The sequence below is a fragment of the Oncorhynchus tshawytscha genome, linkage group LG10 (assembly GCF_018296145.1).
Source record: "Oncorhynchus tshawytscha isolate Ot180627B linkage group LG10, Otsh_v2.0, whole genome shotgun sequence".
NCBI lineage: Eukaryota > Metazoa > Chordata > Actinopteri > Salmoniformes > Salmonidae > Oncorhynchus > Oncorhynchus tshawytscha.
In genome coordinates this window covers 39,532,476-39,552,071 of record NC_056438.1, presented here as the reverse complement: position 1 = coordinate 39,552,071, position 19,596 = coordinate 39,532,476, and the positions used below count along the sequence as shown (strand labels likewise).

Sequence of the window (19,596 nt, the reverse complement as noted above, 5' to 3'; positions counted from 1 at the left end):
CTCAATGTTTATTTAGTTATGGATCCATAACGAATTACTATGGGAATAAGTATCACTGAATTACAGAAATATCCTCCATATGTAATTATTGGTGGAGAGTCACATCATATTTTTCGATATACTGTAGGCGACATGAGTCTCTCTAGTGTTGAGTAATGTGATGTTTAAAGTGGTGTAGGTTTTATCAATGAGATTCACTGAATTTCCGTTTGGGTATTGATTAGACTAGAATTAGAAAATTGGGGTGTAGAAATGTTATGCTCTTAGTGTAACCTTTTATTTAACTAGGCAAGTCATGTAAGAACACATTCTTCTTTACAAGGACAGCCTAACCCAGAGGGTTTTTTGTTTTTCTTGGAATAGAAACCCCATAATGTTAAGCAACATTTCTTTAAATCAGTCCCATATACTATGTTCTTACAAAAACAGGTTTTAAATTCTTTAGTATTGCCACTATAGAAGGCTATCAAATGCTTCTCAAAGATGCACTGTGGTGGTCAAACTAGCACTAACTAGCATTAATGGTACCAGTGGTTCACACTTAAATAATGTGCCATAGAATTCTGCGGCACCATGCAAGCTGTGCCGCAGTACGCTGCAACTTTTAAAGGATGAACCACTGTACTTCTCTTGTCTAAGCTGTTGAATTGCGACTCCACTTTGTCTCTATACTGATATTTCGCTTGTTTGATTGCCTTGCAGAGAGAATAACTACACAGTTTGTATTCTGACATATTCCCCGTCACCTTTCCATGGTTAAATGTGGTGGTTCGTGCTTTCAGTTTTGCGCAAATGTCGCCATCTATCCACGGTTTCTGGTTAGGGTAGGTTTTAATAGTCACAGTAGGTACAACATCTCCTATGCACAGATTTGCCTAAATGAGGGCAGGGCCTTGTATGCATCGTGGAAGTTAGAGTAGTAGTGATCCAGAGTTTTTCCAGAGTGAGTACTACAGCCAGTATGCTGATTGAATTTAGGTAGCCTTGTTCTCAAATAGGCTTTGTTAAAATCCCCAGCTACAGTAAATGTAGCCTCAGGGTAAATGGTTTCCAGTTTGCATTAAGTCCATTGAATTTCATAGAGGGCCGTTGTGTTATCGGCTTGAGGGGAGATATACATTTTTAATTTCATTTTTCCATTATTTTACCAGGTAAGTTGACTGAGAACATGTTCTCATTTGCAGCAACAACCTGGGGAATAGTTACAGGGGAGAGGAGGGGGATTAATGAGCCAATTGTAAACTGAGGATTATTAGGTGACCATGATGGTTTGAGGGCCAAATTGGGAACTTAGCCAGGACACCGGGGTTAACACCCCTACAAGTAGTGCCATGGGATCTTTTAATGACCTCAGAGAGTCAGGACACCCATTTAACATCCCATCCGAAAGACAGCACCCTACACAGGACAGTGTCCCCAATCACTGCCCTGGGGCATTGGGATATTTTTTAGACCAGGGGAAAGAGTGCCTCCTACTGGCCCTCCAACACCACTTCCAGCAGCATCTGGTCTCCCATCCAGGAACTGACCAGGACCAACCCTGCTTAGCTTCAGAAGCAAGCCAGCAGTGGTATGCAGGGTGGTAATGCTGCTGTCACATGGCTGTGACTATAATAGAGGAGAATAATACAGTCGGCATTTGATTTTGAGGAATTCTAGGTCAGGTGAACAAAAGGATATTTATTCCTGTCATCACGACAAAGAATCCAGGTGGCTGTACCGACTCTGACAGCATATCCAGAGAGAGCCAGAGCGAGCCATGTTTCCGTGAAACAGAGTATGTTTCAATCCCTGATGTCTCTATGGAAAGGAACCCTTTCCCTAAATTCGTCTACCTTGTTATCTAGAGACTGGACATTATCACGTAATATACTTGGAAGCGGTGGGTGATGTGCCCACCTCCGAAGTCTGACCAGAAGACCGCTCTGTCTACCTCTTCTCTGGCGGCGTTGTTTTTTGGTCAGCCTCTGGAATGAGTTCAAATGCCCTGGGTGGTTCTGACAAAGGATCTGCTTCGGGAAAGTCATACTGGTCGTAGTGCTGTCAGTTGACGCCGCTCTGATATCCAATAGTTCTTCCCGGCTGTGTGTAATATCACTTAAGATTTTCTGGGCTAACAATGTAAGAAATAATACATACAAAAACTAATTTCTGCAAAGTTTCCTATGGACTAGAAGTGAGGCAGCGCTCTCTGTCGGCACTATCTTAAACAACAATAGATACTGTATACTTGTTAGATAGTACTGCACTGTTGGAGCTAGAAACACAAGCATTTCGTTACACCTGCAATAACATCTGCTAAACACAGGTATGTGACAAATAAAATTGAGTGATTTGATTTGAGGGTACCAGTAACGTGGCAATATGCACAGGGTTCCCTGAGATAGAACTTTAGTTACAATATAATATGACTTAATATTCCACCATATGATGGAACTTTAGTTACAATGGAATTACTTTATTGCACAGTTGCATTTGGGAATGCTCATCACTTTCTCCCATGCCTCCCTCCCTCTTTCTCCATCACCCGCAGGGTGACGCTACCATCAAGAAGATGCTGAGTTTCTGGTGGCCCCTGGCCCTGATCCTGGCCATGCAGAGAATCAGCAGGCCTATCGTCAACCTCTTTGTCTCCCGGGACCTCAAGGGAAGCTCGGCTGCCACCGAGGCAAGTGTCCTACCGACCTCATATGAGGATTTTAAGCACACAACACACTTTTCCAGTCTAGCAAGAAGGTGATATTCTGAACAATGTAGTAGTGTCCCCCCACCCCAGAATGCTTTTGGTTTTGATATGGTCCAGTACATAATCCATATACAAATATCATAGTGAATTCATGATGTGAATTTTCATACTTTGTCATATTTCTATATATAGTTACTATCAGTTTTATGACAATTTACCCAAATTATTTCAACTACTTTATTACTTTACCCGAAATATTATGACATTAGTGATCGTCAAAATGTGTGAAATTTGCAAACGTCTAAAACAACATTTTGGCCATTTCAAATTGTATTGGTCAGATGTTGCGCCATCTCCACCACACTGTCTTTGTGGGTGGACCATTTTGGTTTGTCTGTGATGTGCACACTGAGGAACTTAACTCTCCACTTTCTCCACTGCTGTCCCATCGATGTGGATAGAGGGGTGCCCCCTCTCCTGTTTCCTGAAGACCACGATCATCTCCTTTGTTTTGTTGACGTTGAGTGAGAGGTTGTTTTCCTGACACCGCACGCCGAGTGCCCTCACCTCCTCCCTGTAGGCTGTCTCGTTGTTGTTGGTAATCAAGCCTGCTAATGTTGTGTCATCTGTAAACTTGATGATTGAGTTGGTGGCGTGCATGGCCACGCAGTCATGGGTGAACAGGGAGTACAGGAGGGGGCTGAGCATGCACGCTTGTGGGGCCCCAGTGTTGAGGATCAGCGAAGTGGAGATGTTGTTTCCTACCTTCACCACCTAGGGGCGGCCTGTCAGGAAGTCCTGGACCCAATTGCACAGGACGGGATTAAGACCCAGGGCCTCAAGATTAATGATGATTTTGGAGGGTACTATGGTGTTGAATGCTGAGCTAGAGTCAATGAACAGCATTCTTAAATAGGTTTTCCTCTTGTCCAGATGGGATAGGGCAGTGTGCAGGCGATTGTATCGTCTGTGGACCTATTGGGGGGGTGGGGCTAATAGTAAAACGTTTTTAAAAAGTTACTTCCGCACAAAATTACATCTTTACCTATTTTAGGCTTTGTGTAGGTCAAGATCTTTATCGTACAGCTATAAAAGTTACAGTATATATAGTACCGCCTGCTCAATAGGAATCCAGCAATGTCTGTGTAGCAGGCTGCTTTTCTATGGTCCGCCCCTTTGACGTGGCAAAGAGATGAAAAAATGGATTGTAATGACACAGCCAGCCACTGGTTGGAGCCAGAGACACATTTTTTTGTGTTCTGACACATAAAAGGGTGGGAAATCAATAAAATAAGTAATGTAAGCATTATTAGTAATTACCTATAAATCTAGTGCTCCTAAAAGGTTAAAAGCATATGATTGGAGTGAATTTCTAACATTGTTAAGTCCATGTGAGAAAGTTTGCAGGGGTGGAGAATTGGCATGCAACCAAACAAAGCTAATTCCAAACACCCTATCCCCTTACCCAGACTCGTAATTGAGTTTAGGTTCATCCTGTTGCCATTAATCATCCTTGACATGTTTCTACAACTTGATTGGAGTCCACCTGTGGTAAATTCAATTGATTGGACATGATTTGGAAAGGCACACACCTGTCTATGTAAGGTCCCACAGTTGACAGTTTTATGTCAGAGCAAAAACAAAACCATGAGGTCAATTGCCCTTAGAGTTACGAGACAGGATTGTGTCAAGGCACGGATGTGGGGAAGGGTACCAAAATATTTCTGCAGCACTGAAGGTCCACAAAGAACACAGCGGCCTCCATCATTCTTAAATGGCTAAACTGAGCAATTGGGGGAGAAGGGCCTTGGTCAGGCAGATGACCAAGAACCTGATGGTCACTCTGACAGAGCTACAGGGTTTCTCTGTGGAGATGGGAGAACGTTCCAGAAGGACAACCATCTCTGCAGCACTCCACCAATCAGGTGGAAGCCACTCCTCAGTAAAAGGCACATGACAGCAACTCTCAGACCATGAGAAACCAGATTCTCTGTTCTGATGAAACCAAGATTGAACTCTTTGACCTGAATGCCACGTCTGGAGGAAACCTGACACCATCCCTACGGTGAAGCATGGTGGTGGCAGCATCATGCTGTGGGGATGTTTTTCAGCTTCAGGGACTGGGAGACTAGTCAGGATCGATGGGAAGATGAACAGAGCAAAGTACAAAGAGATCCTTGATGAAAACATTCTCCAGAGCTTGTACTAAGGACCTATGACTAGTGCGATTGTTCACCTTCCAACAGGACAACAACCCAAATCACACAGCCAAGACGACGCAGGAGTCGTTTCGGGACAAGTCTCTGAATGTCCTTGAGTGGCCCAGCCAGAGCCCAGACTTCCCCGATTGAACATCCCCGAGAGACCTGAAAATAGCTATGCCGCAACACTCCCCATCCAACCTGACAAAGCTTGAGAGGATCTGCAGAGAAGAATGGGAAAAACTCCCCAAGTGCAGGTGTGCCAAGCTTGTAGCGCCATACCCAAGAAGACTCAATGTTGTAATCGCTGCCAAAGATGCTTCAATAGAGTACTGAGTAAAGTGTCTGAATACTTATGTAATATTTCAGATTTTCCAAAAACCTGTTTTTGCTTTGCCATTATGAGGTATTGTGTGTAGATTGATGAAGGGGGAAACTATTTAATCCATTTTAGTATGAGGCTGTAACTGAACAAAATGTGAAAATTCAAGGGGTCTGAATACTTTCCGAAAAAAGTAAATATATATACTGTATATATATATTTACCCAAAAATATATGGGTGATTGGAAATGACGCAGACAGTTACACTGATGGAAGCTTCAATATAAACTCAGCAAAAAAAGAAACATCCTCTCATTGTCAACTGTGTTTATTTTCAGCAAACTTAACAAATATTTGAATGAACATAACAAGATTCAATAACTGAGACAAACTGAACAAGTTCCACAGACATGTGACTAACAGAAATGGAATAACGTGTCCCTTGAACAAAGGGCGGGTCAAAATCAAAAGTAACAGTCAGTATCTGGTGTTGCCACCAGCTGCATTAAGTACTGCAGTGCATCTCTTCCTCATGGACTGCACCATATTTGCCAGTTCTTGCTGTGAGATATTACCCCACTCTTCCACCAAGGCACCTGCAAGTTTCTGGACATTTCTGGGGGGATGGCCCTATCCCCTCACTCTCCGATCCAACAGGTCCAAGACGTGCTCAATGGGATTGAGATCCGGGCTCTTCGCTGGCCATGGCAGAACACTGACATTCCTGTCTTGCAGGAAATCACGCACAGATCGAGCAGTATGGCTGGTGGCATTGTCATGCTGGAGGTTCAGGTCAGGAGAAGCCTGCAAGAAGGGTACCACATGAGGGAGGAGGGTGTCTTCCCTGTAACGCACAGCGTTGAGATTGCCTGGAATGACAACAAGCTCAGTCCGATGATGCTATGACACACCGCCCCAGACCATAATGGACCCTCCACCTCCAAATCAACCCTGCTCCAGAGTACAAGCCTCAGTGTAACGCTCATTCCTTCGACAATAAGCGAGAAGCCGACCATCACCCCTGGTGAGACAAAACCGCGACTCATCAGTGAAGACCACTGTGAAGAGCCAGTCCTGTCTGGTCCAGCGACGGTGGGTTTGTGCCCATAGGCAATGTTGTTGCCGATGATGTCTGGGGAGGACCTGCCAGTCCAGCCTCTCTCAGCCTATTGCTGACAGTCCAAGCACTAATAGAGGGATTGTGCGTTCCTGGTGTAACTCGGGCAGTTGTTGTTTCTATCCTGTACCTATCCCGCAGGTGTGATGCTCGGATGTACCGATCCTGTGCAGGTGTTGTTACACGTGGTCTGCCACTGCGAGGACGATCAGCTGTCCGTCCCGTCTCCCTGTAGTGCTGTCTTAGGCGTCTCACAGTACGAACATTGCAATTTATTGCCCTGGCCACATCTGCAGTCCTCATGCCTCCTTGCAGCGTGCCTAAGGCATGTTCACGCAGATGAGCAGGGACCCTGGGTATCTTTCTTTTTGTGTTTTTGTGTCTTTTTGAGTCAGTAGAAAGGTCTCTTTAGTGTCCTAACTGTGACCTTAATTGCCTACCATCTGTAAGCTGTTAGTGTCTTAACGACCTTTCTACAGGTGCATGTTCATTAATTGTTTATGGTTCATTGAACAAGCATGTTCACACAACTTATTGTGGGACGCTTGTGGAAGGCTACCCTAAACGTTTGACCCAAGTTAAACAATTTAAAGGCAATGCTACCAAATACAAATTGTGTGTATGTTGTGGCAGACCAGGGGGTTGGGTCAAGACGTTTACACAGATGAGACACGGACAGAGTATGATTAGCTCAGTTTCAAGGGTGTTTATTTAAATAATAAATCAAAAAGAAAAAGGATAGGTCTCCCCCATGAGACCCTCTCCGGGATACCGTCTTCTGGGCTCCGGGTCTTGTTGTATCCTGTCGGGCACAAAAACTGAACTCCCCCTCAAAAACTGAACTCCCCCTCATACCTATGCCAACGTCCCCAACTGTACAGGAGACCTTTCTTCGCCCACTCCCCTTGTGTGCTACCGTTCTGGCAGCTTTATGGGCCTTGCACAGCTGGTGAGCAATCAGCCCTTGATTACTCACCAGCTCCCAATCAGCCCCATTTAGTCCTGGCCGGAGAGCCCGTCGATACCTGGCACGTCCAGCTGATGGAGCCATTGCCTCGTGATGTATACTCTGTCTGTCACCAGGCCTCGGCGAGTCCCCCCCTGGTGGCTGACCTGCTGTACGCCACAATGTAAACTTCTGACCCACTGGGAATGTGATGAAATAAATTAAACCTGAAATAAATAATTCTCTGACATATCACATTCTTGAAAGAAACTGGTGATCCTAACTTTTTACTAGGATTAACTGTCAGGAATTGTGAAAAACTGAGTTTAAATGTATTTGGCTAAGGTGTATGTAATCTTCTGTCTTCAACTGTGTATGTACAGTTGTGGCCAAAAGACACAAATATTAATTTCCACAAGGTTTGCTGCTTTGGTGTCTTTAGATATTTTTGTCAGATGTTACTATGGAATACTAAAGTATAATTACAAGCATTTCATAAGTGTCAAAGGCTTTTATTTACAATTACATGAAGTTGATGCAAAGAGTCAATATTTGCAGTTTTGAGCCTTCTTTTTCAAGACCTCTGCAATCCATCCAGGTATGCTGTCAATTAACTTCTGGGCCACATCCTGACTGATGGCAGCCCATTCTTGCATAATCAATGCTTGGAGTTTGTATTTTTGTTTGTCCACCCGCCTCTTGAGGATTGACCACAAGTTCCCAATGGGATTAAGGTCTGGGGAGTTCCCTGGCCATGGACCTAAAATATCGATGGTTTGTTCTCCGGACCACTTAGTTATCAGTTTTGCCTTATGGCAAGGTGCTCCATCATGCTGGAAAAGGCATTGTTCGTCACCAAACTGTTCCTGGATGGTTGGGAGAAGTTGCACTCGGAGGATGTGTTGGTACCATTCTTTATTCATTGCTGTGTTCTTAGGCAAAATTGTGAGTGAGCAACTGCCTTGGCTGAGAAGCAACCCCACACATGAATGGTCTCAGGATGCTTTACTGTTGGCATGACACAGGACTGATGGTAACGCTCACCTTGTCTTCTTCGGACAAGCTTTTTTCCAGATGACCCAAACAATCGGAAAGGGGATTCATCAGAGAAAATGACTTCACCCCAGTCCTCAGCAGTCTAATACCTGTACCTTTTGCAGAATATCAGTCTGTCCCTGATGTTTTTCCCGGAGAGAAGTGGCTTCTTCGCTGCCCTTCTTGACACCAGGCCATCCTCCAAAAGTCTTCACCTCACTGTGCGTGCAGATGCACTCACACCTGCCTGCTGCCATTCCTGAGCAAGCTCTGTACTGGTGGTGCCCCTATCCCGCAGCTGAATCAACTTTAGGAGACGGTCCTGGCGCAAATTGAGGCAGCAGACTTTGTGAAAATTAATATTTGTGTCATTCTCAAAACTTTTGGCCACGACTGTATATCTACAAACAAGTTTTAGAACACCTACTCCAAGGTTTTCTTTATTTTCTACATTGTAGAATAATAGTGAAGACATCAAAACTATGAAATAACACACATGGAATCATGTAGTAATTGTATGGACCGACGCGGATGTCGAGAAGCAGGTACGGGGAGTCAAACATTTAATCGGAACCGACTTGGAACAAGACAGGAACATCGTCAGCACACGGGTAAACAAGGACATATGACAGTCAATGCTGATGTTGGGAACAGAACGGGGTAAGTCCAATAATCACCAGGACTCACCTGATTGAGTCCAGGTGAGTCCAATAATCGCTGATGCGCGTGACTGGGGACGGCAGTTGTGCGTGATGCCGGGGAGCCCTCGAGCGCCAGGGGGGAAGAGCTAGAGTTGGCATGACAGTAACCCAAAAACTGTTAAGCAAATCAAAATATATTTTGTATTTGAGATTCTTCAAATAGCCACCCTTTGCCTTGTTGACAGCTTTGCACACTTTTGGCATTTTATCAACCAGCTTCACCTGGAATGCTTTTCCAACAGTCTTGAAGGAGTTCCCACATATGATGAGCACTTGTTGGCTGCTTTTCCTTCACTCTGCAGTCCGACTCATCCCAAACCATCTCAATTTAGTTGAGGCCAGGGGATTGTGGAGGCCAGGTCATCTGATGCAGCACTCCATCACTCGTCTTCTTGGTAAAATAGCCCTTACACAGCCTGGAGGTGTGTTGGGTCATTTTCCTGTTGAAAAACAAATGATAGTTCCACTAAGTGCAAACCAGATGAGATGGCGTATCGCTGCAGAGTGCTGTGGTAGCCATGCTTGTTAAGTGGGCCTTGAATTCTAAATAAATCACAGACAGTGTTACCAGCAAAGCATCCCCATACCATTACACCTCCTCCTCCATGCTTTACGGTGGAAACCACACATGCGGAGATCATCCATTCACCCACACCGCGTCTCACAAAGACATGGCGGTTGGAACCAAAAATCTCCAATTTGGTCTTCAGACCAAAGGACAAATTTCCACCGGTCTAATGTAAATTGCTCGTGTTTCTTGGACCAAGCAAGTCTCTTCTTCTTATTGGTGTCCTTTAGTAATGGTTTATGTTGCAGCAATTCAACCCTGAAGCCCTGATTCACACAGTCTCCTGTGAACAGTTGATGTTGATGTGTCTGTTACGTGAACTCTGTGAAGCAATTATTTGAGCTGCAATTTCTGAGGCTGATAACTCGAATGAACTTATCCTCTGCAGCAGAGGTAACTCTGGGTTTTCTTTTCCTGTGGCGGTCCTCATGAGAGACAGTTTCATCATAGTGCTTGATGGTTTTTGCGATTCCACTTGAAGAAACTTTCAAAGTTCTTGAAATGTTCTGTATTAACTGACCTTCATGTCTTAAAGTAATGATGGACTGTTGTTTCTCTTTCCTTATTTGAGCTGTTCTTGCCATAATATGGACTTGGTCTTTTACCAAAATTGAGCTATCTTCTGTATACCCCCCCCTACCTTGTCACAACACAACTGATTTGCTCAAATGCATTAAGAAGGAAATAAATTCCACAAATTAACAAGGCACACCTGTTAATTGAAATTGCATTCCTGGTGACTACCTCAGGAAGATGGTTGAGAGAATGCCAAGTGTGTGCAAAGCTGTCATCAAAGCAAAGTGTGGCTATTTGAATCTCAAATCTCAAATAAACACAGCTCAAAAAAATTAAGGGAACACTAAAATAACACATCCTAGATCTGATAGATTGAAATATTCGTATTAAATACGTTTTTCTTTACATAGTTGAATGTGCTGACAACAAAATCATACAAAAATTATCAATGGAAATCAAATTGATCAACCCATGGAGTCACACTCAAAATTAAAGTGGAAAACCACACTACAGGCTGATCCAACTTTGATGTAATGTCCTTAAAACAAGTCAAAATGAGGCTCAGTAGTGTGTGTGTGTGTGTGTGTGTGTGTGTGTGTGTGTGTGTGTGGCCTCCACGTGCCTGTATGACCTCCCTACAATGCCTGGGTATGCTCCTGATGAGGTGGCGGATGGTCTCCTGAGGGATCTCCTCCCAGACCTGGACTAAAGCCCTCCAACTCCTGGACAGTCTGTGGTGCAACGTGGCGTTGGTGGATGGAGCAAGACATGATGTCTCAGATGTGCTCAATTGGATTCAGGTCTGGGGAACGGGCGGGCCAGTCCATAGCATCAATGCCTTCCTCTTGCAGGAACTGCTGACACACTCCAGCCACATGAGGTCTAGCATTGTCTTGCATTAGGAGGAACCCAGGGCCAACCACACCAGCATATGGTCTCACAAGGGGTCTGAGGATCTCATCTCGGTACCTAATGGCAGTCAGGCTACCTCTGGCGAGCACATGGAAGGCTGTGCGGCCCCCCAAAGAAATGCCACCCCACAACATGACTGACCCACCGCCAAACCGGTCATGCTGGAGGATGTTGCAGGCAGCAGAACGTTCTCCACGGCGTCTCCAGACTGTCACGTCTCTCACATGTGCTCAGTGTGAACCTGCTTTCATCTGTGAAGAGCACAGGGCGCCAGTGGCGAATTTGCCAATCTTGGTGTCTCTGGCAAATGCCAAACGTCCTGCACGGTGTTGGGCTGTAAGCACAACCCCCACCTGTGGATGTCGGGCCCTCATACCACCCTCAGGGAGTCTGTTTCTGACCGTTTGAGCAGACACATGCACATTTGTGGCCTGCTGGAGGTCATTTTGCAGGGCTCTGGCAGTGCTCCTCCTGCTCCTCCTTGCACAAAGGTGGAGGTAGCGGTCCTGCTGCTGGGTTGTTGCCCTCCTATGGCCTCCTCCACATCTCCTGATGTACTGGCCTGCCTCCTGGTAGCGCCTCCATGCTCTGGACACTACGCTGACAGACACAGCAAACCTTCTTGCCACAACTCGCATTGATGTGCCATCCTGGATGAGCTGCACTACCTGAGCCACTTGTGTGGGTTGTAGACTCCGTCTCATGCTACCACTAGAGTGAAAGCACCGCCAGCATTCAAAAGTGACCTAAACATCAGCCAGGAAGCATAGGAACTGAGAAGTGGTCTGTAGTCACCACCTGCAGAACCACTCCTTTATTGGGGGTGTCTTGCTAATTGCCTATAATTTCCACCTGTTGTCTATTCCATTTGCACAACAGCATGTGAAATTTATTGTCAATCAGTGTTGCTTCCTAAGTGGACAGTTTGATTTCACAGAAGTGTGATTGACTTGGAGTTACATTGTGTTTAAGTGTTCCCTTTTATTTTTTTGAGCAGTGTATTTTGATTTGTTTAACACTTTTTTGGTTACTTCATGATTCCATATGTGTTATTTCATAGTTTTGATGTCTTCACTATTATTCTACAATGTAAATAGTAAAAATAAAGAAAAACCCTTGAATGAGTAGGTATTCTAAAACTTTTGACCGGAAAAAATATTGTTATTTAAAGGATTTATTTGCAGAAAATGTCAACTGGTCAAAATAACAAAAAAGATGCAGTGTTGTCAGAGCTATGGCTGGCAACAACACCTGACTCTACTTCAGGCTGCTGCCACAGATCAAGCAGTACCAGCACTTGAGGTGAATATCATTTTCATTGCATTGTATGAGGTTATTCTTCTTATCTAAACTTGTGAGGTGAATTGAAACAGGCTCTCCGAATATAGATTCCCTTGTTCATGTGTGGTTCGGACGGACCAGTCATCAGCACATTCTGCAGTGCCTCTATTCAATTCTCCTAACACACACGCCATACATTGCTGCTAAAAAAAATTATCCTGCTGATCAGCCACTTTACCCCTGATGGTATGCATATAACTACCTCGTCTATCACTGATATCGTTATTGATATTTTTCTTAGGTAAGATGTGGCCAGTTGAGTAAAGTACTACAGTAAAAATACTTGAAAGTACTACTTAAGTATTCTTTGGGGGTATCTGTACTTTACTATTCATATTTTTGCCAACTTATACTTTTACTTCACTACATTCAAAAGAAATTAAAAGTACTTTTTACTCCATACATTTTCCCTGACATCCAAAAGTACTCGTTACATTTTGATAGGAAAATTGTCCAATTCACACACATCCCTGGTCATCCCTACTGATGTTGGAGTGTGCCTCTGGCTATCTGTCAATATAAAAAGAAAATTGTGCCGTCTGGTTTGCTTAATATAAGGAATTTGAAATGACCGGCTCAAATTGGTCTTATGTAGAAACATTTGAAATTGTGTTTTTACATTGGATAAAAGTACAGACTCAGAGCTACAAAATGGTATATCATACACTGCATTTTTGAGGAACAATGGGAAAGTAATTCTGCTTTGAAAGTTTACAAACTTGTAAACTCCCATTTGAGAAAATGGCCTTTGAATGTTTGGTACCTAGTGGAAAGCTCCCCTTTCTCAACACCCATTCAGCATTGTTCACAGCCCCACCCATCTCTTTAAGGATTCACATGTGAGGTCATGTACTAAACAGTGAGTAGTGTAGTAAAGATTAAGACTAAAAGTGGTAGTAGCCTACAATAAGGAAACATTCCAGGTAAACAGAAAGTGTACAAATAAAAAGATGTTATAAATATTGGATGACACTTTCTCTAGACACACTTGTCTAAATTGATGGATCATATGAAAGAAGTTATATAACCCCCAGCAACATCCAGCGGTGGAAAAAGTACTAAATTGTCATACTTGAGTAAAAGTAAAGATGCTTTAATAGAAAATGACTCAAGTAAAAGTAAAAGTCACCCTACTTGAGTAAAAGTCTAAAAGTATTTTGGTTTAAAAATACTTAATCAAAAGTAAATGGAATTTCTAGAAAGTAAAAGTATAAATCATTTCAAATTACTTATATTAATTAAGCAGACCAGACGGCACAATTATTTTTTTATTGATGGTTAGCCCGGGGCACACTCCAACACTCAGACATAATTTACAAACTAAGCATTTGTGTTTAGTGAGTCTACCAGATCAGATGCAGTAGGGATGTACTCTTGATAAGTGTGCGAATTGAACAATTTCATCAAAATATAACGAGTACATTTGGGTGTCAGGGAAAATGTATGGAGTAATAAGAACATTTATTTTATTTTGGAATGTAGTGTAGTAAAAGTTGCAAAACATATAAATAGTAAAGTAAAGTACAGATAACCCCCCCAAAAAACTATAAGTAGTACTTTCAAGTATTTTTACTTAAGTACTTTACACCACTGGCCACATCTTGCTAAGTGAATGGGTATCTACAGAAGGTGTAAACGGTACAGCCAAATGGTTAAATTGATATTCACCTAAAGTGTTGGTATTGCTTGATCTGTGGCAGTGGCCTGAATTACGGAGTCAGGTGTTGGTGCCAGCCATTACTTTCCACCAGCACTGTACCATCCTCCAGTCCAACCAGCTGTGGGATGTTAACCCCGGTCACAGTGCTGTCCTACACAACACCAGAAATCTCAGACAAAGTGTTCACTCTGGTCATTCTGAAACGCTGCTTGATGAGACCAAAGCACCAGTCTGGGGCAAACTTGACTGCGCTGCTGCCTTTGCTGGATGACATGCCTTCATCAATCAAGTAGTTGACTTGTTGTGATATTCCTTCACAGCAGAAACCAAACAAGGCACACTTGCGAGGGGTTAAAAAGTAGATGGGGCCTGGCTGCATAGGGTCAGAAGGATAGTGCACCTGCAAACCACAAAAAAACATTAAGATAAGTTAATGAAAAGAAAATGTAACGTAAAATGTAATACTTTTTTATGCAACATTATCAGGCAAGTTTCACTTACTTACAAATGTGCAGAGCAGCAGCACTGCATACAGAAACATCATCTTGTAAACTAGAAGAACACAGCCCGACTACACGTACCTCTGGAAAATACAGAAATGATGTGAGATCAATAAAAGTAGTGCCAATCATGTTGGAGGTCCATTAAATAATCAAAACGTGTTGTTTGTGCTTTACATACCAAGTGTTGTCATTGATTCCTTGTAGAGACGCCACACTGCTGCTTTTGTCATCATGAGATGGCAGCAGCTTTCCACCAAAATGTTTGTGTCCTGGGTGATGTCCTGGTAACACTATTGCATTATCCTCTGCATAGTTGTTGAAGTTCACCACTCGCTGCAAGTCCTTACGCTTCAGGTGTAACCTGTGCTTGCTTGGGCCAGCTCTCTTTTTGATGGGAGGCATTAGACCATTCTCCTTGTATGACTGGCGAGGAGAGACAGGTGTGTTCTACAGGTCTTTTTGATGGGAGGCATTAGACCATTCTGCTTGTACTACTGAGGATAGTCAGGCTTGTTCTACTGATGCTGAAAGACAAATTCCAGATACAAGTATGTTGTCATTATTATACAATGATAAACATAATCACCATCAGACACACCTGGCTAACTTGATGAGTCACGTAATCATCTGGCGAAGTGGAATCTTTTGCTTAGATATGCTAGCTAAACAATGAACCAACATAATCCCAATCCATAGAGTACTAGCAATACAAACTGAATTTCATAGCTAGCTAAAATTAACCAAAAAGGTTCAATGTTAGCTAGTTAGCTAGCTAACATTAGGCTATAACTAGCAATGCGAAATGGCATTCTGAGATAACATTACTATACACAGATCATAAACGTAATGTTAGCTAGCGAGCCAGCCATCTAATGTCAGCTAGCTAGCTAACAGTAAGCTTTAACTTGGGGTATTTTGTTTAGACATGCAGCTAGCTGGCTAAACAATGAGCCAACATAATCCCAATCCATAGAGTACTAGCAATACAAACTGATTGTCATAGCTAGCTAAAGTTAACCAAATAGGTTCAATGTTAGCAACGGAAGTACTCTATAAGGCACTGAACCAGTCGTACGCAGTGAGATCATGGTTCATGACTTCTAATAACTTTCCTCCAGATTGGAGGGTTCTATTTATTAGTGGCATGTGTGTGTTATAACCATCAGAAGAGTATTTTGGAGACTCCCTTCCACATGTTGCAATTTGAGTGACTACTACACCTCCTCTGTTGCTGTTATCAATGGCAATTCGAATTGTTAGGTCTCTAACCTTCTTACTGCTTATGACTGGTCTGACTGTTGCTAGCATTGGTAGTGGTACCCAAGGGGACCAGTTATCCTACCAATTCATTCCAAAATGTTATCCTACCGGAACACATGATTAGAGCAATTTACTAGTTGCATTGTAGTTGATACTACACATTTACCATTTGTTTTGGGAGGTGAAAAGTCCAGGGGACTTCTTTTACAGCCAGTGTGGTACACCTCAGTGATATCTTAGGTGTGTACTAAGGTTATCCCCATTGAGTGGCCTGTCCCCTCCCCTCTGTTCTCATGGGGAAGCTTACAACTAGATTTGTTTTCTGCTCTGGCAGCCTCTTATAATGTTGCACGTAGTCTCGACCCCCACCGGGGCTAGTGTCTCAGGATCCCCACCAGCAGTTGGTATCTGAGGCACAAACGAAAAGATCAGACCCTATGTACGAGTTGTCAGCAGCCACGTTATTAGATTGGCTGTAATCTTTCAACCAAATCTCCTGGTGCTTCAAAACACTCAGTGGCTGTCGAGGCCTGTAAGTCAACACAGCGTCCGCGTCTGGCAATCTCTTCAGTACCTGCGAACTGAGACGAGGATATCTGTCTGTGATATCGTAAAGTGTTTGACCAGTGGGAGTCATCGGGTCAGCTGCGGGACTGACACCGGTAGTGTCATTCTAAGGAGGGACAGTCCCACACAAAGCGGAGGATGTCGGAAGCAGAGTACACTCTGCGCGTCAATGCTTTTTTTTGCTGAGACAGCTGCAGTGCTTACGGAAGTGTCCAAAGGGCAAGAGAAGTTAATCTCATCTACAGTATTGCACGACTTCAAGGAAGATGTAAGTTGCTCATTCACATAGACTGCTGGCTCGAAATCATGAAAAGAAGGGTCACTCAGGTTTGCTGATGGAATGTGTGAAGATGTCGTAATATCTCCTTTCGGATTCTGCCCCAAGAGGTTTCGTCGACAGATACCCCTTGTGGATGACTGCGTTGCAGCTAGCGTTAGGAGGAAACAGTGTGGTCAGAGGAAACGGCACTGTGACCTTTGACCATACATGGTTGGTTTTCCAATCCATCAGTGGGAGTAAACGATCCATCAAGTCTGTACCGAGTAGCATGGGTTCAGATTCAAGGCTGGTAACATACAAGTGAACAAGTGATACATCCTGGAAGTATAGTTTCAGCATGATTCTCAATGTGAGAGACGAGGTAGCCTGAGTGAAACCTCGAAGTGTAGTGTCACATCGTTCCCTTTTTAACCAACGTTTATTTGGCTTCAAAGCCCTTTTGAGAATAATTGAACAATGTTTGAGAGATGAGCGATGTCAAACCAGAATCAATTAGCGCATGACTGGTTAAGCAGCCCTCCAGGACTGTTTCCAGGTATGGCTGTTTTGAGTTGCATTTAGTGACATATTCCTCACAAAATGGAGTGGTTGTTTGCAACAACGTGATGTGTCATTTCAGTTCATGGTGAAAGCAGATCGACATGTTTGTAGTGGACTTGGCTTTTGCAAAGCTTTTGACGTTTTTCACAAAGCCTGTGGACTTATGTCTTGATCGAGCGGGCCCTGGATAGGGTTCTTAAGTGAGAGAAATTTGATTTTTTTTTACGTCCTTGCTAAGGGTTAGACTTATGTGGATGTGGACTCCCTGCGGACCTGGTATCTGGCAATTCCACATCTTGTCCTAGTGTCTTATCTTTTACACTTCTCACATTTTTCTCGCTTTAGTTCTCCACGTAGTGGAACTTCTAGAAAACATTGGTCTATGTTTTGATCGTCCTTGAACGCTTTGTTACCCTTATGCTCTGACATTTTGTGTGGTCTGGGTGTAGGAACGTAGCGATCAGGTCGATTGTAGTTGTAGTCGTTTCAATAGCAACGTACTTTACAGTTATTTTGACTGCAGTGTGTATTGGTGTCATGGTTTTGTGGTAGAAACCATTGTTGTGCATCATCTCGCAATGCTCAAATACCTGATAATGCACCCTCTAACTGGAGTGAGTGCTCCTGGTCAAAACTGAGATGTCAGGGCTCTTAGCGTTGTGTGCTTTTGATGCCTCAAAAGCTGTGCTTGCAAGCTCTCTGAGTTGTAAGATAGGCAAGCCAACGTAGGCTGCAGGGCCCAAGTAGGTGGTGAAGTTGGGATACATGTTCGACAGAATTTTTTTTTGAATGGTAAAAGCTCTTCCCTTCCTGTTTCAGTGAGTAGGCCAAAGTAAGCTGAACAATGCCTATGATAATAAGCTTGTGGGTGTTCATTTCGAGCTTGTTTGACAGTGTTAGCCAGTGAGCTATCGTGGTTTGCGAGTCGTAGAAGCACAGATTTCTAATTTCACAGCCGTGGCAAGTTTAGCATAGTCGTTTTGCACTTGTTGCTGTTGTCGACAAATGAACCTTGTCATGTGACGTTTGCGTCAACAGTTAAAGCCTGTCAGAACCCATAGCATTCGGGTAGCCATCCAAGGCGTCCTCTATGTCAGCTAGGAACGTCTCGGTGTCGTTTGACTGACCTGGAACAGGGTCAAAGGTGGGGAAGTTTTTGACGAATTTGTCAAGGCGTTCCGTGCCTAGCAGGCAGAGAGGGTTGGCTTCATCCTGTGGGAAAGTTGGGGCCGAAAGGCCAAGAGGAGAAGCCAAGCTTTGTTGGCAAAGAGGCGCCTTATTACTCAGTGCCGAATGGCCAAGAGGACAGAGGGTCACATGGTCGCTTAGAGTACTGATTTTATACACATGAGTGTCGCACTTGCTCTGTTCAGCCTCATACTTATCTGTCATGTTTTGCAAGTAGAGGTCTTGAGTACTGAGTGAGAGATTCAGTGATGAGATTTCCTCCACTTGCTTAGAAATCAATATTTCCATCTTCATCACCTGAGTTCTCATCATTCATTTGGTCAGCGACTTCAATGAGTTTTGCCGATTTGTCATCCAACTTAGTAATTGTGTTCATTAACTGATCGTCTTTGGTTTGCAGTATTTGGACTAGAACATTATTGCTTTGAGTAACGTTCATCAAAACTGCCTGCATGTTATCAAATTGCAAGCTCCTGTTTGTAGATAACTTGACAGACTTATCTAGTTTTGAGTGGACTACATCGTATTTATCACGTGTGCTCCCTCTCCAGCCTCTAGGTCACCAGGCTGCTCATTATGGCGCACACCTGTCACCATCGTTACGCGCACCTGCGTGTCGTCAGACTCACCTAGATTCCATCCCTTCCCTGATTACCTTCCCTATGTCACTCCCTTTGGGTCCTTCCCCAGGCGTCATTGTTTCTGTTTCATGTCTGTGCGTTGTTCGTGGTTCTTGTTTTGTAATTATGTTCCGTTTATTTATTAAAACACTCACTCCCTGAACTTGCTTGCCGACTCTTAGCGCACATTGTTATAGAATGACGCCTCACCAAAGGGAAGCATCAGGGAGTGTTTTTTTGTTGTTGATTGTTTTGGAGGTGAGGTTGGGTCCGAGTGTCAAAACCAGAGCTACCTGGGAGGCCTCAGCCGGGTTTGTCAGATTCCCATGCTTCGGCAGGTTCGACGGGTTCCCCTGCCTCAGCTGGCTCGATGGGTTTCCATACCTCAGCTGGCCGGACAGGCTGCCATGCCTCAGTGGGTTTGATAGGCTCCCATGCCACAGCTGGCTTGATAGGCTCCCATTCCTCAGCTGGGTGAACAGGTTCCTGTGCCTCGATCGAGGCAACCGGGGAGGTCTCAGCCGGCTCACCAGGCTCTCACGCCTCAGCACGTCCGCTCCTGATCCCCGGGATCGTCCCTGTGGTCGGCATCCTGCAGCTGTAGCCGCACGTCGGGGAGGGGGTACTCGTTAT

At 44.0% G+C, this 19,596-nt stretch overlaps 1 protein-coding gene across 2 annotated transcripts in view; it reads left to right on the top strand.

The window, feature by feature from the left end:
* ankhb (ANKH inorganic pyrophosphate transport regulator b) overlaps nucleotides 1-19,596 on the top strand; it is a 107,042-nt gene that overhangs the window by 61,686 nt on the left and 25,760 nt on the right. For both annotated transcript variants that reach the window (XM_024419911.2, XM_024419912.2), the window contains one exon: nucleotides 2,534-2,668. In XM_024419911.2, the coding sequence (XP_024275679.1) occupies nucleotides 2,534-2,668 (135 nt within the window). The remainder of the gene's footprint in view (nucleotides 1-2,533; nucleotides 2,669-19,596) is intronic.